The 22,956-nt window shown below is 36.8% G+C and overlaps 1 protein-coding gene across 5 annotated transcripts; it reads right to left on the bottom strand.

Annotated features, from left to right (window-relative positions):
• Nucleotides 1–11,102: 11,102 nt before the first annotated feature.
• On the bottom strand, nucleotides 11,103–22,654 carry LOC114258760 (polypyrimidine tract-binding protein homolog 3). Of its 5 annotated transcripts, XM_082921427.1 has the most exons (16): nucleotides 22,466–22,574; nucleotides 21,937–22,039; nucleotides 21,745–21,812; nucleotides 20,883–20,954; nucleotides 20,699–20,775; nucleotides 20,451–20,535; nucleotides 18,388–18,511; nucleotides 17,983–18,047; nucleotides 17,830–17,879; nucleotides 17,637–17,678; nucleotides 14,597–14,648; nucleotides 14,425–14,482; nucleotides 14,310–14,323; nucleotides 13,797–13,904; nucleotides 13,486–13,629; nucleotides 11,103–11,666 (listed from the first exon to the last, which is right to left on the bottom strand). In XM_082921427.1, exons 3-16 carry the CDS (start codon nucleotides 21,799–21,801, stop codon nucleotides 11,277–11,279), a joined length of 1,338 nt encoding a protein of 445 aa, XP_082777553.1. In that variant the 5' UTR covers nucleotides 21,802–21,812; nucleotides 21,937–22,039; nucleotides 22,466–22,574; the 3' UTR covers nucleotides 11,103–11,276. The 5 variants fall into 5 exon arrangements, with proteins under 5 accessions (XP_082777553.1, XP_082777551.1, XP_082777552.1 ...); XM_082921425.1 differs by lacking the exon at nucleotides 21,937–22,039 and having other exon boundaries at nucleotides 22,466–22,654; XM_082921426.1 differs by lacking the exon at nucleotides 21,937–22,039 and having other exon boundaries at nucleotides 22,488–22,654.
• Nucleotides 22,655–22,956: the final 302 nt, after the last annotated feature.

Raw genomic sequence — 22,956 nt, 5'->3', positions numbered from 1 at the left:
TATCAATTATTTCAGATCTCCCATTTCTTTGGACCCCCATTTATAAATTTTAACTCTTAAAATTTCTTTTTTCCTCCCAAATAATACCAAAATTATGCATACCCCCACACCCCAAGAAAAATCTCTCCTAAAAATCCTAACAAAACCTACGAATGTGATTATTATTTCTCTCCACATACTTGTTCATAATTTGAGAAAATAAATGTAGGGTTTTTTGTTGTTGATTCAAAATTCCCCTTTTGTGGGTTCTGCAATCTCCATGAGTTTCAATTATCTATTTCCAAACAAATAAGAAATGCTCAGTTACCTGTTCTTGAACAAATGAACAATGTTCGGACCCGTGTTCCTGAATTTCGATTAAATGTTCGGGAGTTCAGTTCCGAAAAAATGACAAACATATTTATTATTATTATTTTTTTTTTTTAAGAAACTTACCTTTACAAGACCAATCTCCTCTAAGTTAAGAATACCATCAAAGTTATAAACCTCCTCTAAGCTTTTATTATTGCACTTCTCTCGTCTCATGGAGTTATGGTTGCTAAAAAGAGTTTTACTCATTGTCATTGCCAGAGAAGTGTGGATAATCAAATGGTTACCACCACTACCACCGGAATATTGCCGCCAAAGGGTTTTCAAGATTTTCAGGGTGTATAGGTTTTGAAGGTGGAATTTGGAAAAGATGGATGGATGGGTGATGGAGGTGAGTCCTCTCATAAACCTTAACTTATGATGTAGTGGGTATGTGGGCTTAATTGTGAGATGAGGTGTTCCAAAATTATTGTCACGACCCAAACCTGCCCCTGTAGGTTTAGCACCGTAACCGGCCAGTAATCCGTGGATTACCAAAGGCCTCTGAAGATTTTAGCAAATAATAAGGGGCTGCGGAAGCAATAACACAAAATAGACAAGATCCAATGAGCTGTGATAATGTACATGGGACAGAACATTTCAAAACTTATTTAGATATACATAAACATGTCAGTCCAAATACACAATATTTATAAGGTATATACAGAATGTACTTCCCAAGACCTGACTTTACAGAGCATACACAAAGACTAGCATGATTACAAAAATAGCCATGGCTTAAGGCTTCGTTCAGAACCTCCTCGGTAGGCACAACAGTTGGCTGACAAGAACAGAACAGAAGGCCGTCAACTCTGGCCCTGGTCATGTGCCGGCTCACCTACATACATAATATAAACTGTGAGCGAAAGCCCAGTGAATAATAATAGAGTAAAAGGTTTCAATGAATGAGTTCGTACAGATTCAAAAATCATAATTCAGTTTGTATCAAATTCATCATTTGTCCAGATTATATACAGACAGAAACAGAAGTCATGATTAAGTTTACATGATACATTCATTAGCATTAACAGAACAGAATAGAATAGAACAGAACAGAACGTATACACGTGAGGTTACGAATAACCAGTTCCATAAAGGAACCTCCGATCCCGGGTAGCAGCTAACAGATATCACATGATGCTAAGGACGTCACGAATACATATCAGAAATTGAACAATCATTCATTGTACAAAACATATCATTTCGGAAAATAGATCTTGTTTTATCACACAAAAAGTAGATACAGTTTGAACATAACTTTACTAAATTATTACTCACAGTTGGCCTTGAAACAGACAGACAGAGCAGATTGATCACACGACACGCGGCACGTAACTTACATAACACATAACGGACACACACTTGAAACACACATTCTAATTGCACAAAACTTACGTCGCTAGTTCTTAGTGTGTTTCTAACCTTAAATCCTCACTATAGAGTTTTAAACATGGCCTAGGAATGCCTAGGATGGAAAGAGGATGCAAAGATGTCTTGGAAAATATTTTTCAAAACTTGCTGAAAACAGGGGTCTCGCTCGAGCATGGATTCCTTCGCTCGAGCGAGCTTGTCAAAACAGAGGGGTCACTCGAGTGTAGACTCCTTCGCTCGAGCGGTCTGAAAAAAAATGCAAAAGTACTAGTTGTTAAAATTTTACGCTCGATACCCGTTCGATGCTCGCTCGAGCGTGAGACACAGCTCTACGCTCCAGCGTAGGTCTCGTCGCTCGAGCGTGCGTCTGCGTGCACCAAAACCTGAGAGCTTGCAATCTACGCTCGAGCCATCAATCCTTCGCTCGAGCGGAGCTCTGAACAAACGATGGTCGCTCGAGTGTGGAATCCTTCGCTCGAGCGAGGAAGCCAAATTCTGGAATTTCCAGATTTGTCTCCCAAGCTCAAACCAAGCATTCAACACCTCAAAACTCGACCTCTTGGGCCCATTTTCTAGAAAACACTTGTAAACTCATAGTATAAGATGTTTCAAAGATCAATTTGTAAAATCAAAGCCTAAAGGTGAGTCAATTAAACACAATTTCAAATTAAACTTCAAGAACAAAACAAAAGCTTAACATGCAAGTGTTCATTTTAAATCCAATGCTCTAAAACATGACCAAATGTAAGATTGAGCTCAAAATCATGATGAATTCATGGACTAAGGCTAGAATATGGGCTTGCATGCAAGAACTTCCATGAAGACACTTCAAAATGCTAAGATATGAACATGCATGCATGATTTCCTACTCAATTCAACATATTAAGCTAATTCATGCCTTAAATCACTATCCTTACCATGAATCATGCAAGAACAACTCAAACTCTCAATTAAAAGGGTGAGTCTCCTACCTCAAGTCCTCAATTTCAAGAATGGAAGCTCAATTGTACAATTCTTCTACAATTCTTCTAATTTCCAAGCAAAATCTCTAGATGAATTCAATCTCCTACGTCACTCCCTCTCTCTCATGGTTTTGGCAAGGAAAAGGCTGAAAATGGTGTATGAATCAATTCTAAACACTGTATGAGAAAGTGGCCCACTCAAGGGCAATGATGTAATTAACTTGAACTAATGTAATTTAGTATTATATAATCTAATTTAATCATACCAACCAAATTTTAATTAAACCTACCATAAAATCACATATATTCTTACTAGTATAAAACACTACTCAATTTCTGAATCGGTCGCTGATAAGACTTTCAATTCGCAGTTTAAAGTCAAAGGCATGAACAGGTTATTTTATGGCAAACAGATAAAAACACAAAGATATTGCAATACATATGCAATTTAATTCCGGATTCCTTCAAAATTACTGTTAGGCATAAATAATCATGGTTTAGCATTAATCGGAGATCGGGGTTATTACAATTATTTATGTCATTTTTAGTAATTTCATTTGAGGTTATTATTGTAATAAAAAAAAATTAAAAAAAATTAAAAAATGGAGAGTTCAAAATAATTGATGGGGTACTAATAGCAACACTCTTCTTATATTGTGCTTTGCCTGAAAAGTCTAATTTACCCCTGTACATGAAATATTAGAGTTCAAAAATTTGAGAATTGAAATTCTTCACAATTTTTCTGAGTGAGAAGCTTTAATGAATTATTTATTTATAAATAGTGTTGTTTAGTGGGTTCTAATTAGTTTTTTTTTATAAAAATTATCTATTAATTTCATAAAATATATAATCAGTTTAATTTGTAGAGAAAATTGTTGAAAAGTTTAATCTAGCAATTGTCTAAGACATTAGATCCAATGGATATCTTTTATTAGTGAGAGATTCATTCTTTGTGAAATTGTTTGAAGTCCATTTATTATTTTGAAGAGCATTTTGCTTCCAATTTTATCCCTTAATCTATCCATTTAATTTTTTTAACTGCATGTTTAATTTTTTTAACTGAATGTTTAATTTCTTTAGCTATCTATTTAAATATTTTTATCTATTCAAATTTTTTCTGTGTTCAATTTTTTTTATTTGTTCAAATTCTCATACATACACTGATATATATATATATATATATAGAGAGAGAGAGAGAGAGAGAGAGGGTTCCTATAATTTTATCTATTCAAAATGATGCCTATTTGCATAAATATGTTATTCAACAACAACAACAACAAATTTATCTGTTAACAGCAACAACAAAGAAAATTATCTATTCAATTTTTTTGAATATATTTAGCCACAAACAAACATTTCACCACCACCTCCACCCAGCACCACCACTAGCCACTCATTTCAACAACAACAACAACAACAACAACAACTACTACTACTACTACCAACAACTACAAACACACATACACACACACACAAAAAGAGAGAGTAAGATATCAGTCTTGCAATGGCTACGCTTCCTTGTACCCTGACTCTGGTGAGGCCTCTCCTCCATCGTGCAATATCAATTTCAACACCACGTAGCCGTGGAAAGACCCACCGCCATCGCCGACCACCTACAAAGCCAAGTTCATGTGCAGTTTCGGCAGAGAGAGAAATAAAAAAAGAAACAGAGAGAAAGAGAAAGAAACGGAGGGCGGCAATTATAGCAGCTATGCTGTGGTGGTCTAGATCTAGGGTTAGAGTAGGCTGATTTAGGGTTTAGGTGTTTGAATCTACAGATCTGTACATGTTGCCATCGGATCGGGGAGTGCGGCGGTGACGAAATGTAACAACCCCTGTGAGAACCCGAATATAAAAATTAAGTAAATAATTAAATAATATTAATATTACAATCTCAAATATTTTGATGGTGAATCCTAAAGTACAAATTAAATATTTGGAAGTGAAAGTCTTCAATTTAAAGGCAAAATTTATTATTTTAAAAAAATAAAAAAATAAAATAAAATTAAGTGTCAAATTAGTAAGCATATTTTGATCTAATAGTAGTTGTATTTTATTTAAATTAATGGAGAGATAAAATAAAATAAAACAAAGGATATTTATCTAGAGTCATTTATGTTATGTATAACAAAGAAAAGAAAAGAAAAACCCTAGCCCTTCCAACAATATAGCAGCAGTAACCTAGCAACGTGAGAGTGAGGGAGAAAGAGAGAGCAAGAGATAGAAAAGAGAGCAGCAGCCTAGCAACGTAAGAGTGAGGGAGAAAGAGAGAGCAAGAGATAGAAAAGAGAGCAGCAACAACAACAACGTGAGAGTGAGGGAGAAAAAGAGAGCAAGAGATAGAAAAGAGGGAGAGAAAGGAACTTCCAGCACCTTTGTGGCTCAACAACTCTAAGGTCTTGTCCTATTTTATTATATTTATATATTGTGTTGATGGTTCATGTGTGTAATCTGCTTGTTGCTGAGAACGAATAGGAGAAACGAGTGTGTTGTTTAGGCGCCAAATCAGTGGTTGGTGATGAGAAATAATGGTGAAATTCTTAGTTCAGAAAAATTCTATACAGAACCACAAACTTTAAAAATCAAGAAACCATATCAAACGAATGAATTTTGGACTGAAATTTTTACAGTAGATTAATTACATATTGAATTGTATATCTGAATTTTTTCATAATTTTTGGGAGTCAAAATCCATATAAACTGATGCGTTCCAATCTATCTAGAAAACTGGTTTAAAACAGTAAGTTCGGGAGTGATGTTCTCTTTGGGTATAAATCCGAAAATTATCAAATTAGTGTCATTAGAACCGGTTACGAGTCTAATTTCTTAAATTTTTGGCCTTGCATCGATTGCTCATGTATACTAAGAGAACCATTAATTTCTTTAAAGTGCTGCAGAAAACAACCTATTTAGGTATAATTAATTGTAGATAATTATTTTGATAAGCAAATCAAGTAAAACCAATTGGGTTTAAAACTTAGGATATATTAGTTGATATCTGGAGGGTTTTGGAATTTTTCGAACAGCGTGGAGTGGGTTTTGTAATTTTCAAAGTTAGCGAATAGATTGGAAAAACTTGTTTAAAATTTTGTTTTATCTTAAAGTTTCGATCTGAACCCATGTCTTGGGTAATTTTAGACCTTGAAGAACATGAGCTTAGGTAATATTTATGAGTAACAGTGAGTTGAGTTGAGCCGTGTTAGTGAGCTTTAGTTTGGGGTTATTGAGTTCTTATTCTTTAGTATTTTTAAATTTGTAGTGACGTGTAGTTTTCATACCTGATTCAGGGCACTAGTTGGACTTTTATACTCTTTTCGAGGATTACATTATTCCATTTTCAGGTGAGTAGTTTCATGCTATATATTTTTATAAATGCACCCCTACCTTGAACTGTTGGAAAATTAAATTGTTGTTTTAAGACTAAACTGTTTTGATAAATTATTATATTATCAATGGAATCAAATTATTTCTGAAACATGTGTGAACTTGGCATACTGTAAACTATTTGTTTTGGTCTTATGTTTATAATGATGAACTACCATGTTTTGCGAAACTGATGTGTATTGATTATTGAGACCATCCGTGTATTTAGTCCAGGAAAATTATTCCACTGTGTGTGGTGACTCTAGCCACTAGGGAACAGATTCGGGTTGGGCCGTGATGACTCTAGTGCTCAACGATTGTAAGGAAAAGACCTAGGTTAAGCTAGGTGATCTTCAATCGGATCGCCTTAGAGAAAAGGCCCAGGTTGCCACCTTGAGGATGACTCTTAGTTTTATATTGGATCCAACGGGGCTTATAGCCTTGAGAACTATGTGGCTTGTTACTTGTTATTTCTTGGTATCCAAAAAATTATTGGTGTTCATGTTGTATTATGTTTTAAGTAGAAAATGTCATTTATCATGTTCTTGAGAGACATGAGTATTTTAATTGTTGACCTATGGAACCTTCTTTTCGAAATAGATTATCTTTATCAAAACTGTATGCTAATCTAGTTTATGTGATATATATATATATATATATATATATATCTTATTTTGGAATTGAACCATGTTTTCAAAACTGTATTTACTATCCATGTTGCTACTCACTGAGTTATCAGTTGACTTAGTTGTTTATCACTTCCAAGTGTTAAAAGGACTTAGAGTGGATTTATAGCGTAGCGGGGACTCAATTGCATGGACCTTTAAGACATTCATTTATTTTGTTTTAGATTGTTATGTCAAGTTGTGCATATTTATTTTTATTTTTTTTTATTGGGGTTCATTTAGGATTATTTTGATATGTGGGCTGTTTATATCCCATAAGTTTGGATGGTATTGTTTATGGTTGGTTTTGTCGTATATAGTTGTGGCATGTCACTGGATTAAGTTTGGTTATTTATTATTAGACTTTTGTTTAGTTGTTCAATTTGATTATAGTTTCGTGTTTAGGCTTACGTGTGCCTTGGGCTAAGGCCCTGTGGGCCACGACCGGTCATACTTGGGTTTGGGATGTGACAACCCCGACCTGTGATTAGTTGATTAACTATCATTAATTATGCCTAATGACGAATTAAGAGGAAATTTTGAATTAATTGCATGAGTATTGCATAATTTGTGTTTATATCTGTTGGCGGTAGGAATATTTGTTTTTGTTTCTGTTTTGTATTGCGAATTGAAGGCCTTATTGGCATCCGATCACGAAATTCACTTGGTATATGTGTTAGTTGAAATTTTTAAAACATTATGGTAGGTTTAATTAAAATTTAATTCGGAACGAATTAATGCGAATTAATTAATGGTCATTGCTTAGACTAAGTAAAGTCTAATTAGTTCACTCTTAATCAAGGGTATATAGGGCTTAAATAACTAGACACTCACACCTACACACTCTCATTTCTTTATCTTAAGACACCAAAACGTGAGAGGGAGAGAGAAGAGGAGTTTGAACTCAAATTAAGAGGATTGCTAGAGAACTTAGAGATTTTGGCTTGGAACTTCAAACAATTGATCATCTAGAGCATCATTGACAAGCCTAGGTAAGGATTCAACCCTTAGATTGTACAATTATGATGTGTAGGACATGAACTCTAAAGAATTAAGTTGGTTACTACAAGAATTGAGTTAGAATTGAAGAGAATTGAACCATATCATGCATGCATACTCAATTCATCACAATTTGAGGTTGTTTTCAAAGAATTTCCCTCTTGCATGGCCTTACTTTGATCTTCTTTTAAGAATTCAACATGTTTTTGAGTTAGACACCTCAATGGATCATGTGTTTGAAAGTTTTGAACTTGCATCTTTACATGCATGATATGTAATGATATGTTTTCACAATTTTAAGGTTGAGTTTTGAACAATTGACAAAGCTTTTGGGCTTAATTTTGTGACATGAGTTTGAATTCACCATGTTTTATCAGTTTACAAGTGTTTTCTTAAGTTTTGGGGCCAAAAGTTGTATTTTGAGACTTTGAAGTTAAGTTTGGAAGCTTAGAGGTGAATCTAGAAATTCCAGAATTCAACCTCTCCACTCGAGTGGCCACCTTTGTTTTTATTTCCGCTCGAGCGACCAAAAGCTGGCTCGAGTGTAAAATGCAAGCTCCCAGAAGTTCCATGTTTTTGTAGACTGCTCGAGCGACAAAGGTTGCGCTCGAGGGAGGACCTAAGTCTCACACTCGAGCGATCGTCGAGTGTCCGTCGAGCGTGAAAATCACACAATCAGTACTTTTGTAAAGTTTACAGGCCGCTCAAGCGACCGAAGTTGTGCTCGAGTGACTACTTACATTTTTGAACCTCTGCTCAAGGGAAGGAAGTTGCGCTCGAACGGGGACCTTATTTTTAGCAAATTTGCCTAAGTGTTGAACAACATAATTTGGCATCCTCATTGCACGTTAAGCATTCCTAAGCCATGATTAAAACATAATAATGAGGATAAAACGTAGAAACACACTAAGGATAAAACGTAGAAACATAATGAGTTAAGTACATTCCGAGTATGTGTTTCAAATGTGTATTTGTTATGTGTTGATGTAGGTTACGCGCCGTAAACCGTCTAATTAGTCTGCTCTGTTTGTCTATAGCCGGAGCCATCTATGAGTAATAACTTAGTAAAACTATGTTCAACTTTATTTAATTTATGTGTAATAAAATAAGATATGTTTTCTGAAATATTATGTTCTGTACAATAAATGGTTGTCCAATTTCTGACAATGTATTCGTGGCATCCTTAGCATCATGTGATATTTGTTAGCTGTTACCCAGTATCGGAGGTTCCATTATGGAACTTATTATGTCTGCACTCTGTTACCCATATCGGAGGCTCCATTATGGAGCTCAGCATATGTGTTATCTGTTACCCGGATCCGGAGGTTCCTTTATAGAATTGGTTATTCATAACCACCATATGTTCTGCATCTGTTCTGTTACCGCTAATTGATGTACCACGTATGATTAAGCATGAACTCTGGTTTCTGTATATGATTTGCAAGAGTATGAATATGAATATGTATACGAATCTGTTTATGAATTTGAATTTCTGAATCTGGTATGAACATCATTCATTAAAACCCTTTACTCCGTTATTATTCATTGGGCTCTCGCTCACTATTTATATCATTTATGTAGGTGAGCAAGCGCGTGACCAGACCTAAGCTGCTGCCTGTAAAGTTTTGGGGTAATCCAATCACCATACCTCTGGGGGAGGTTCCCGTGTCTAGAAGTCGAATTTTGTCGACCATGTCAAGAGTTATTTTGTGTATCATGTTACGAACGTTTATGTTTTGTCTCGTTTTGTTTATCTGTATACTAGGCTAAATCCCTTTTGATGATGCTTGCATGGTGTTGCAAGACTTATATGAACATGACATCTTATGTGTATATTTTGTAAGGTTTCAAATTTTTGTCTCATGTATGTCTACACAGCTTTATGGACTACGTATATTTTGTATATTTGCTTCTGCAGTCCCTAATTATATGTTATTCTGTAAAGAGACCTTCGGTAATCCAAGAATTACTAGCCAGTTACAACACTAAACCTATAAGGGCGGATTTGGGTCGTGACACCAAACCCTTGGGATAGCCGGCAACAAATCTCTTATTCGAACATCTCTCTCTCTGTGATAGTGGCTTCGGTAAAGGTGCTGAAGTGGATGTAGAGCCAGTTCAGCTGAGTTAGCGATGGCACAGAGGCAATAGAGAGAGACAGAGAGACGGAGTTTGATAGTATAATGAACAGACATGGTTTTAAATGCATGGGGGTAGTTTAGTCATTGTACAAAAGTATATCTTTATGAACATAATAATTTCGCCAGGACTGCTATTTACACATACTTTATTTCTTTAGGCCCTCGCTATTTTTTTTAATTACAATTTTGCCCTAACATCAATTTTCATTTTTGACCCATCTCTATCCTTCCAACCCTAACCCTAACCCTAACCCTAACCCCACTTCCATCTCTACCTCTACTTCACTCCACTTCGGCCGACAGCCTCCTTTAGCAGCCATCCTAGTGCCTCCCCACCATTTTCTTTTTTCTTCTTCTTCTTCTTCTGCAATCGCGATCTCCACCCTCGCCGATCGTGAACCCACTACCACTACAATCTCTCTCTCTCTCTCTCTCTCTCTCTCTCTCTCTACACATGGTTAGGTCACTAGGGTTTGGAGGTGCGATGGAGATGAAGATCTAGATGGGGAAGGAGAAGGCGACGGTGGAGCGAAAGGGTTATGACTATGGAACCCAAACCCACCTCACAACCGTCGCGAACCTAGATCTTCTTTGCCCTTGTCGTCGACGGCTATGGAACCGACGATGTCAGACAAGATCAAGATCGAGGTATGGGGTGGCAAAAGAGAAGAATAAGCTGGAAATGACAGTGAGTATGGTGGCGATGTACCGTGGCAGAGGGTGTAACCAGACCTAGCTGTCGTCTTCAATGACCACCGAAGATAGCAACAGTCGTTCCCGGAATTGGTGTGGATAGGGATGGGGTTAGGGTTTGGTTTTGGATTTGAGATTAAGAATATAATTGATGTTAAAGTAGGGGTTTAAAGAGAAAATTAAGGGGTTTCATTTTGCAAAGTGAGGGTTCGAAGAAGTGCGGATTCAAGGCGAAAAGAGGTGGGGGCAAATAGCAACCCTCTCATTTCGTCCCTGAACCATTAGGTAAAAAAAATTCAAATTTGGACTGTTGGATTGAATGAACTAATTTGTATACCATATTATGATATTACTTAAATGAATTAATTGGGACTTTTCAGGAGAGAGAGAGCAAGCAAAGAACTGTGAACATATTCATTGACAAGCTGGTTTTGGATAATGAAAAGAAAACATAGATGGTTTAAAAGGCACTAAACGATATATACAACCATGACAAGAAGCAATCTCTCAATCACAAGAGAATGCTCCTCTCCCCTCCGGCTCTACAACCATAGCAAATCTGCAACCAACAAATCTTCCCTGACATTAAAAAGCAAACTTTGTTACACGCGCATAAGATGAGAAAGATGAGTCAAAATACATAATCAAAGAGCACGAAAATAAAAGGATTGTCACTGGCACATAAAAACCTTTTGTCCACTACTTGTTGCTACTCATTATTTGGTACAAAGGTCCTAAATGGTTTGCAACTGGGAAAAGGAGATCCGGATCACTGAACCCCCAAGGGTGCTGGCATGTTTGCACACAATGGCCTCAGTGGCCTGCTCTTCATTTTCAAAGAGTACAAGTGCCTGCTTCTTACCGTTCATCTCAAAGAGCTTGGTATTGACAATGGGGCCATGTTCCTCCAGGTGGGCCACAATCTCCTCCTCGGTCACATCCTGGGGAAGGCTGGACAGGTGGACCATTTTGGTTGGTGAGCAGCAGTAACGATAATTCTTTGCAGCATTGCGGTTAAAGCGATTGAGATTTGAGTTCAAGTACTCGTGTGTATCAGCACCAGTTGTGATGTTTGGATGTTTCGAAAAGTTTACTTCCAATTGTTTCCCAAACAGCATGGCTCCCTATAATTCAAGAATTTAGATTAATTTTGGTAACAAGTGTTCAATAAAAAGGAAAGTTTTATAACAACAGAAATCTAATAACGAAGTCTAAATCACTAAAATAAAGCTTATCACAGCTATTTACACCTGCAACATGGACTTTGTAATTTATAGCATCTACTCGACTCTCGTACCATAAAATGACTCCAGCCTTTCAGCTGCTCAGCAATATACTCAGCGGTGCATGTGCATATTTTTTTGACTAAAATTTTTCACCAGTTGCCAACGAAATCAGCTCACTTTATAAGATGATAATATTTATAAACTTCTGTTCAACGGTTTCAAGAGTAAGGTTCAACTAACAACCACCTAAATGACCATGATATTCAACAGGGGCCAAAAGAGATTTCAAAAATTAAGGCCTAACAGGATAAAACTTGGCATAGTTTAACAGGCAAGTTCATTGATGTAGTTCAATTCCCAATTCCAGAGAATGGAAGGAACAGTGCAGAATTTTTCCCTTTGGAAATTATTTCTACAGAAAAAAAAACAGCCATTGCCAAAATTTGGAAGTTAAAAAATTAACTTCCGGAGAAATAACTCCATTCCAAAGAGTGGATCTCTTCCAATCAATTCTTGTTTTATTATTTTTTTTATAGACACTTCGTTATTCTATTGTAATTTTACATACTAGTTTCTCAGGCCACTAAATATAAGTACCTTTATTCTTTCCTTTCTCTTATCTCTTTTTGTGCTACTGCAGCCACTCGTTGGAGTTAGTAAAACTCAAAAAGGGTAAATTACACCATTGATCCCTATAATTTTAACAAGATTTCACTTTGGGTCTCGTAATTTCAATTTCTTCAATTTAAACCCCCCACTTTCAATTTCATTTCAATGCAGTCACCTCTGTCAATTGCCGCTAGCATTTTGGACAGAAAAATGGTTACATGCAAAAACTAGATGGATCAAAGTTGAATTCGGAAGAAACTATAGGAACTACATGTGTAATTTATTCATTTTTCTTTCTTGTGCGGGAACCACTGAAATTCCCACGTGAATCGCATGTGGCATTTTTCGTCCACAATGCTAACAGCAATTGATGAAGGGACCACACTGAAAAGCAATTGGAAGTGTAGGGTTTAAAAATTGATGAAATTGAAACTACAATGACCAAAGTGAAACTTCACTCAAACTAGAGGGATCAACAATGTAATTTACCCCAATCAAAAGTATTGGCTTTCTTTCTCAAATTTCCCAATATAGTTCTCAATTTTTTGTATTGTGTGGTTTGTATTGAATCAGCTATTATACGAGGTCGGTCCAAATAGCCCCTCAAATGTTTCTACCATTTCACTATATTTACTTGAGAAAATAAAAACTGACATTCCTTCTATGATTACGTTTTTCATAATTTTTTTTTATAATATAACTCGATGCCTTAAAACTAAAACACCCGAAAATGGGTGAAACACTTCATTCCTGGTGCTCTCTAAAATTTTGATAAAGATCACAATCGAGTTTCATTGAGTAAAACTAAACTACGAAATAAGCATTCAAGTGCACTAGATCTTAAAGAATATTGGTTGGTCAAGAAATAACATATCCAACCAAAATTCGTCAAGATCTAAGTGTGCTCAACCAGAGACCACCACAACAAAACAGGACTCTGCCAGTCAATGGCACCATAACACAAATTATCGCATCCCAAGAAACTCACTTATCTATGCTTCCTTTCCATCAGTCCAGTGACAAATTGAATTAGACCAGACAAAATCAAGCATCATGATTGCATCAAACTAAGAGGGAAAGGAAAATAAATGAACGTTAGTTGTCAAACCTTCAAGAAGTGCACAGCTAATTCAGCCTGGAAGCCATCACCCATCTGAACCAGTGCATGATCCGGTTTATTACGAAGAAGTTTGATCCTCACAATGTTTCCATAGATGGAAAACAGGTTGAAAAGTTTATCCTCATCTATTCTCTGAGATGGAAATTAAAAAAGACAGCATAATAAATAACAGATTACCCAAATTGAAGGGTGGGACAAAACCAACCAATTGAGATCAGAGAATAGGCTTTGTCCCTCGTCAAATGCAAAAAGATATGAAAAAGAGGCAAGTATTTGGAGAAAGAGAAGGGGTGACTCACATCAGGATTTAGATTTGATACAATCACAGTGCACCTGTCATTTGTTCCACTAATTCCAGGAGGCAAACCTCCTCCAAAAGCAGCGGCAATGGCAGCAGCATTGCCCATCTAGAAGTGGAACCAAATAAAATCAAGTTACACAAATGTCTTGCAGACTCTCAACACACAACATACATCCACGGAACTACAAGATAAAAACTAACATTTAACCCATATCAGTGCCAACTATCCAACCAATCGTAAATCCCAGTCCCTCATATTTTTCATCAAACTCATTGACTATAATTTGAAATTGAATACTATCCAACAGAGCTAAATGCAGGCATGGGGCAGTATCAAAATGGTTGTCCAAATTAACCCTATTTTAGATGCAGAGTTCATAACGAAGAAGAGAAGTCAGGCTGTAGATGTCCAAATAATCATTCCAAGACGCCCCCCAAAAAAGGGATAAATTACTCCCCTCTGGAAAAGAAAAATCACAGGAGGGACTAATAACATGAAAGCAATACCCACCTGTGGAAATCCAACTGCAACACAGGAAAAAAAAAAGAAAAAAGATGTAAGAACATGGTTGAGCATCACAAAAAATTATTCAAACAAAGCCAGCACAAGATTGTCAATTAAGTACCTGTCCTACCTCCAGAAGCTTGGAGGGCATACACACTTCCTGCATCTCCATAGCCAGGCTGATCCACCATGCAACAAATATAAGTTTAATACAAGAAAAAAAAAATTGGATGACAAGACATTCTATTATCATTTATGATTTAGATAAAAATAACAGAAACACTGGATCATACTTGTGAGGATCTTCCCTTCTGTTCTGAAGGCAAAGATGGGTTTGTAAAATCCCTAAACAAAGAGAATAAAATCAGCAGCATTATTAAAATTATTGTAGAAATTTAATGTATAAAAAGAAAAAGAGAATTGTATTATTGATTGATGTTTGTAATTGTTGAATATTTATTACAATGATTCATGATTCCTATATATAGAAGAGGGTGAGTGTGTAGTAGGTAAAGAGTAGGTGAAGTGGAGGTGGTAGTGGTGTAGTGGGTTAGGTTTAGTGGAGTAGGTGAGGTGGTAGTGGTGTAGTGGGTTAGGTTTAGTGGAGTAGGTTTAAGTGGGTGAAGTAGGTGATAGGTTTTAACAGCCCCCGCAAACTCAAGGGGGATAGGAACTAGCCAACTTGAGTTTGGAGAGAGTAACAAAACAAGAAAATAGACGAATACATAAAAGAAAAGAGGATAGGAGACACTGTATGGTCGTGTCAGACCGATGGTGAAGACACTGTATGGTGGTGTCATAACGTTGTAGAGGACACTGGATGGTTGTGTCAGACCGATGTAGAAGACAGTTTATGGGGTCATGTCGGACCGTTGTAGCAGACAATGTTGTGATAGTTGTTGTGACAGTTTACGGAGTCTTGCTGGACCTTGTAGAAACTAACCGAAATCAATGTCGGGACAGTTTACAGAGTCTTGTCGGACCCATGAAGGAGCTAACCGGAATCAATGTCGGGACAGTTTACAGAGTCTTGTCGGACCCTTATAGAAACTAACCGGAATCAATGTCGGGACAGTTTACAGAGTCTTGTCGGACCCATAAAAAGTCGCACCCTCAAAAGGTGTGCCCAATCTTTCAAAAGGTGTGCCATCAAAAGGCGTGCCCAATCCATAAAAAGACGTGCCATCAAAATGCGTGCCCAATTCATAAAAAGGCGTGCCATCAAAAGTTGCGCCCTCAAAAGGCGCGCCCACTTCATCAAAAGTCGTGCCCGACAGAAAGCGTCGAGCCATCAAAAGGTGAGCCGGAGACGCGGCGAGGCACGTGAGCGACAGAGCGGCGTGTCGGCCGCGTCGTCAGTGTTAATATAAACCAATGCGGAGGCGGAGGAAACCAAACTAGACTGAAACCTCTGAACTTGTCATTCTGAAACAATCTGTAAATACTCTGTATCCAACCCTTCTCGGAAACACTCAGCAACCCAAAAAACATGGTCTCTTCTTCCCGTTCAGCTACCCAGAACATGGCCTCATCTTCCCGTGGTCTGCTCACTCTCTTTCCCGACCTCAACGAGTCAACAGGAGAGATAACAGGTGCGGTGGCCCGTGAACCTCAACCAAACACCTCTGGTTTTGCTCCGTTGAACTTTCCGATGCGGTCGGTGGTGCAAAAAATGGCAGTGCAAACGGATATTGAGGCCAATCAGTATACATTGAAGTCATGTGTGGAAACCATGACTGCGGTCACAAACTTGTCGCACCGGCTGCAGAGTAGGACAAATGAGGTGCAGCAGTTAAACGCCCAACTGGCTCTGCTCCAGCGCATGTATAAGGATGCGCGAGCAGAGATAAGTGTGCGAAAGGCGAAAAATAAGGAGCTGAAGCGGAAGGCCACCGTGATGTTCCGATTTGGAAGTCCGCCATATGCTGCAGTGGAGGAGTATGGGGGAGTGAACGTGTTGGGCGGCGTGGAAAACACGGAGGCAGCACCGGCAAGGGCCGCTCAGGACGGAGGCAAGAAGAAGAGACCGGCGGCAGAGTAGAGAAGAAAAATCCCGCCTGTGGATGTGGTTGTTTGGGTTTGTTGTTGTTGTTGTTTTTTTTTTTTTTTTTTTTTTTTTTTGGGTGTAAAATTGTGATCAGGGCGAAATCCCGATAGAAATAAAATGAGTGTATTGTGCAAATCCGAATGGCTTGAAGGTACAAGACTGAGCAGAAAAATTAGATGGAATGAATTTTTTTATTTTTTATTTTTTATTTTTTATTTTATTTTTAATAATAAAAAATTGAGGTTCAAGGAAAAGTTGGGCTGTGGAAAGAAGAAAAAGAAAAAGTAGCACCCACGTGAGTTCCATCCAATTTTTTATATATATAAGATAAAAAAAAGGTTTGGACGGTGGAAAAATATTTTAAAATAGAAAAAATTATATAATATAGTTATCTCTTTGAAACTATATGCTGGTGTTGATCAAAAAAGTGGGCCAAATTACCAATACCGCCAATCTTGTAGACATCCTGAAGTGGGAGACGAAGAGGCTTGTCTGATGGCCTCTTGGGCTCTGTAATCATGTCGAGGGCATCAAGAAGGGTTGGGCCCTTGTACCATGTTACCGGTGTAGAAGACACTGTATGAGTGTGTATATAGACTGCCCAAAAGATATACATGGATATAGATATCGAGCCCTCAAAAGTCGTGCCCTATTTTGTGGCTTGGAATAGCAGGGGATTGAAACCAGACGCAAGGAAGGCCGGTGTCGCGACGGAGCTTTGGCAAAGGGACATCGACGTGCAAGCGGTGGTGGTCTCCGGCGACTGAACAGTAGTGCACTCAGAAAGGAAATTTCAAGGTATGTGTAGAAAAATTTTAGCAGATTAGGTTGAGGTCCGGCGGACGGCCAAGGCGAGGTTGCCGCCCGCCGGTGAAGCGAAAAATACTAAGTGCTTAACCTTGCTCTGATACCATGTAGAAATTTAATGTATAAAGAGAAAAAGAGAATTGTATTATTGATTGATGTTTGTAATTGTTGAATATTTATTACAATGATTCATGATTCCTATATATAGAAGAGGGTGAGTGTGTAGTAGGTAAGGAGTAGGTGAAGTGGAGGTGGTAGTAGTGTAGTGGGTTAGGTTTAGTGGAGTAAGTGAGGTGGTAGTGGTGTAGTGGGTTAGGTTTAGTGGAGTAGGTTTAAGTGGGTGAAGTAGGTGATAGGTTTTAACAATTATGCAATGAGAACTGATTTTACAAGCAAAATATAAAGTTAAAGAAAACAAACACTATAAAAATTAAATAAAATTTTAAACAAAAAAAAAAAAAAACAGCTAATTAACCCACCTTGAGCGCTCATTATTGTAGTTCACTTGCAACTCATCGAGGCTGGATCATAAAAGTGAATAACAAATGAAATGTTGAACATAACATCAAAAAGATGAGAAAATTAACAAGTACACATGCACACAAACATGCCAGCACAAACACACAAAAGAACATAAAAATAGCTAGAAGTTTTTGTCCATTTGCAGCCTACTTCGAAAACTGAATGTCCAGCTGACAGCAACCATCATAAATATTACGCCCCTACAAAGAAATTTGGAGTGTTAAAACTTTCACCAAGTAGACAAACCAGCAAACAATCTAATGTCCGCTTCTAAAAAAAACATGCTGAATATGACCAACAGACCTGAAGAGAGTTTCTTGCTAAGATAGCACTTTCACGTAATTGATACTGTAAAAGGGCTTGAAAACCTACAGAAATTGCAGATACAAGATAAAAAATAGAAGACTTCAAAATTTCATTAACTTTTTGGAAGGTGAATAGCATCTTTTCATTATTTTAAGGTAGAAATTATTTTCAAACTTCAAAAAAACACTGGCAGCATAATTTTATGAGAATATGGACACTAAACATCCAAAAGTTAGTAAACCGTAACTATTGCATACAGACACTACAACATGATGCAAATTTTAATGAACCTTCCTGACAGACCAGGGGTTAAGCAAGATGAGTGTTGAAATTAAGAAAAAGATAGACGAGAGAGAGAGAGAGAGAGAGAGAGAAAGAGAAACAAAACTTGAAGAAGCTGACCAGCTGACTTCTGAAATGTGACAATCTTCTCCACAAATCCATGAGGAGAAAACACTTGATGCAGCACTTCCACGGTTATAGGATATAGCATGTGATGAATGGTAACTAAGAGAATTCGATTAGGCTGTGTACCCGGAGTGTGCGCCACAGACCAGCATAGAGACAGAAGAGAGAGAGAGAGAAGAGAATGAATAGAGAAGAATAGATGGAGAAAGAAGAAAGAACTACTGATATAATAAAATAGTAATTTCCCACAAGCATACAGAAACCATTTAAACAAAATATAGATGCAAGGAGAAAGAAAAGAAACCATTATAAAGTTATTGGAGAAAACAAAAAAGAAATTTACTAGTAGCCCATTTATAATGTGATTTAAAGTTAGTCATGTGCGACACTACTAAATTATTATCATCCAATTATGCATAACTAACATCTAATCAGTGTTTTAAAAAGCTCTAGGCGCATTGAGGCGCTAAGGTCTCCCGGAGGTTAAGCGTGAGGCACAAGTTGTTGAAGATAACCAAAGTATTAATATAGGCAAAGTTTTTAACATAAAACAAATATTCTTAGAATTTCAAAAAATAAAAATAAATAAATAGAACGACATTCACTATTCCAATAATTATGAAAATAACATTCAACGTTTTAAAAATTTCTCAAAAATAACATTCAATCTTACTTTGCCCTATACTATTTATCTTTCTTTATCAATTTATTAACATGATTTATTTCTTTTTTTAGATAAGAAACTCACACCATATAATACCTTAGTGGTTTTAATTTTAAATTGGGACCAAATTGCCTGATAGCTTCAATTATTGGCCGAAACTGTTGTAATTTACTACATTGAAAGGAATCCCAAACCATATATCCATCTTGCAATCCCAAAGCTTTTGCTTAATGCCTAGAGCTTTTTTTTTATATGAAAATTGGAGCTCAAAGCAAGTATTTACATTTTATATTAATGGGGTTGTAATTCCATATGGTTACACACACAAAGAATAACGATGGAGCAAAACTTTAAATGAAGCGTATGAGGTGTGCGCCACGCACCTAAGCCTAAGGCGCGGGCCTCAAATGTGCCTTTCCTACTGCACCTCTCATCTCCAGCTGTCTGAGGCGCCTCAATGTGCCTCACACCTAAGTGTGCACCTTTTAAAACACTGCATCTAATGATTCAGCCCATATCCAAATCTGTCCATTCTTCCCAAACCCCACATCTTAGAATTTTGTATAACTATAATAACCACCATTTTTTTGTGATGGGATAGTGGTTCTGGCAACTGTCTCAGAGTTGATTATTCATATGCACCAATTTGTAGCAGCAAATATGATAAGATGATGACTATTCAAATATTTTGGTGGCACGGTGACACTAGGAGATTACATATGATCCTGCTGTGATATTTTCACTTGGATACTATTTGTCTCTCGAAAAAAAATCATTTGAATAGTATGTATAGTCATGATAATCAAATTTGATCCGCACTTAGTTCACCACATCAGGTAGGATAGGCTTTAAAAGGTGTATCAATAAATTTTTTGGCGTTTCTGATCAAGCAAGGCATCATGGATGTAAAATGAGATTAGCATCAAAGATGAATAAAAATTCAAAAGGCAAGAAATAATCTTCAGTTTCAACTAACTCTAGCCCTTGCATGAAGTTCACATTAATAGGACTATATAAACATAACCGGCAACACAAGTGATGCATAAAGTTGATTGTTGAATGATATGAGACAATATGTATTGTATTTTGAGAAAAGATCTAGAAGAGTCATGACTGCCTTGGAATTAAATTCTTCAATAAACATTGATTCCTCCACAGATAGATCAATAAACATAATCTCAATATATGCAACCATACCCCTCCGTCAAAATTAAATCCTCAGCTTAAAAGCAATTATTAACAGATAAAAGGCCATTATTTATGTAAAAAATCTGCTATGCTAGCCAGAAAAAATCCACAAATGTTGCCATAAAAGGATGACTCCTTTTCAAACCATCCCTCTCACAGATACCAATAACTGCCAATACCACAATACTAAGTACAAAGTACTAACCTCCTCATCCCCCCGGCCTTGAGAATTCTGATCCATAGTTGTTAGTTCTTGATGGGATGAGAATTGAACATAAACATTCCTTCCCCTAAATTCACAACAAAAAAATTGAACCATAATCAAAACCTGCGGATTGAATCAAGAAAAAAGGATTGCTACCTTGAAACCATTCGGAAGCAAAGGAAATTTACAAGAAATGTGGAATCCACTTATTCCCGAAACAGAAACAAATGTTTCTTATATCTTGATACCTTATGCTTGGCTGAACATTTGTGTAGAACTGCAGTGCATTAACAGCTGAAGGAATATCTTGCATTTGGAGGAGTGCCTGCAGCCATGGCATGCATGTACACAAACATTTTAGTTCTTGAGTTTCGGAACAGTTTCAAACATAATAAATCTAGCCTCTCTCTACCATATAGCAAGCAAACATACCTGATTCTTGGCGCGAAGCATCACAACCTTGGTTACGACCCCAAATTGCTGGAATAGCTGATGTAAGTCATTCTAGCGTAAAATCGCAACCTGTGTTAGAATATTTATACATAGATAACATGAAGGGGAAAAAAATCTACAACTAAAAATTCACACTCACACTTGAACAAGTAAAGCTGTGAACCAATTATCCCATTGTCAAATTGTGCAACCAAATGTGGGATAAATGGGTACCATGGATAACTAATCCAATCCCTCTCTTTTAACCAGCAACCAAATGTGCCCAAACGATTATTAAACTTTGATTGCACTTTTTGTAAGTCACCTCCATCTTCTTTGCAGCTTTTTTCAAAGTTAAATTTGATAGGAGGCAAGTTTGCTTCTAAACTTAAATAGTAATGCTACAATCACACCCATTTACACACTCCAACACACACCCATAGGGAGAGTGAGTGTGTGAGTCCTACATACATGCACGTGTGTCCCACACACTCACTCTCTCTATGCAATGTGTAAATGGATGTGATTGTATTTAAATGCAGATGACAGACATTAGTAAGACCCAAGAGAAAAGCAGGATATTAATCATGTTTTTCTCCTCATATTATAAAATTAAATATAAAAAGAAAAATAGAAACCTTACATCAAAACTTGAATTAGAATACCAGTTTAGATTCCATGTACATTAATGGAATGGATAAAACAAGTTGGATGAGTCATTTGGGAACCACACACACAATTTGGGAGTACCATGCAGAAGAAGAAACAAAAGTTCTTATTTCCAAAGAGAAAAGCTTAAAACACCATCTACTTACATATTTACTGGCACAGAGAGAGAGAGAGAGAGAGAGAGAGAAGGTACCTCAGAAATTTCATGCCCCACATTCCGTACATGAATGACTTTGGAAGGCTCTGTCATTTTAAATGACCCTGAAAATAACCCAAATAGTATGATGATCATACCGGACTGTCCCAAATCTAACAGACTTCGATTTAAACAAAAACAAGTACCAACGTATTGTAATGCACCTAGAAACAAATATATACACTTTACCCGCTCTCAACTATTGTCTGTAAAGTGACACTTTGAACTAAAAAATTACAACACTTGAGCAATCAAACCACATACAAATGTTATGTCTTTAATCTTTCCGCAACTGAAATCAAAGCAAGCAATACAGACTCAATTACTCTACCCATTAGCTAAACCAGGAATATTCATACAATTTGTTTCGACCGATATGGCCATGGGATTGGACTAATAATCCAACGAAATGCATAATCCGATGTTTGGCTAAGAAATTTGTGGTCCGAACTAATAGTTCATCCGGACATAGTATCCCCATATGAAGGACTATTGTGACGTTTGGACTATCAATATCATCCTATAATTCTGAGCCAATTCAAACATGGAATAGGATACACAATGGGATTGATAATCACACAAATCCAGTCCGTCCAAACAAACATGGCCTAAATCCGTTGTAATTTACCAAACATATACACAAACGAACTAGAAAAGCTAAAAAGAGAGACAATCACGCGAAGTGAACAGTGAAACAGGAATTAACCAGAGAGAATACCTGAGGTGCAGAAATAGCTTACTTGACGAGAGATAGAGAGGTGAAGTGAGACCTAGATGAGAAAGAGGAACAGGATGGGGAGAGAGACGCCGGTGATCGTCTGAACTAGACTGCGTGCCCTAGATACATCTGTGTGCGTCTCCCATCCATCAAGCAGACGATATCGAAGCCACGTGTTCGATTTTATTTAATTATTTTTAGAATTTTTTATTTATATTCTATTTTTTAATATTTAAATATAAAAAATTAACTTTAAAAAAAAAAAACTTTAAGAGTAAAAAAAATATGAAAAATAAAAAATTCAAATCCAAAACAATTCAGAAATTATTTAAAATTTTTATCTAATAATTTAGATTTATTTTATATATAAACTCCAAACCATACAAATTTAATCAGAATCACACAACCCCATTCGAAATAAATTCGGAGAAGTGAAAGGTGGGTGTCTAGCATTATTCTTCTATGTACACTTGCATTTACACGTCGAGTGT

Source organism: Camellia sinensis, chromosome 3, assembly GCF_055761805.1.
Source record: "Camellia sinensis isolate YWXY chromosome 3, ASM5576180v1, whole genome shotgun sequence".
Taxonomy (NCBI): domain Eukaryota; kingdom Viridiplantae; phylum Streptophyta; class Magnoliopsida; order Ericales; family Theaceae; genus Camellia; species Camellia sinensis.
This window is presented reverse-complemented; position numbering and strand designations above follow the sequence as displayed.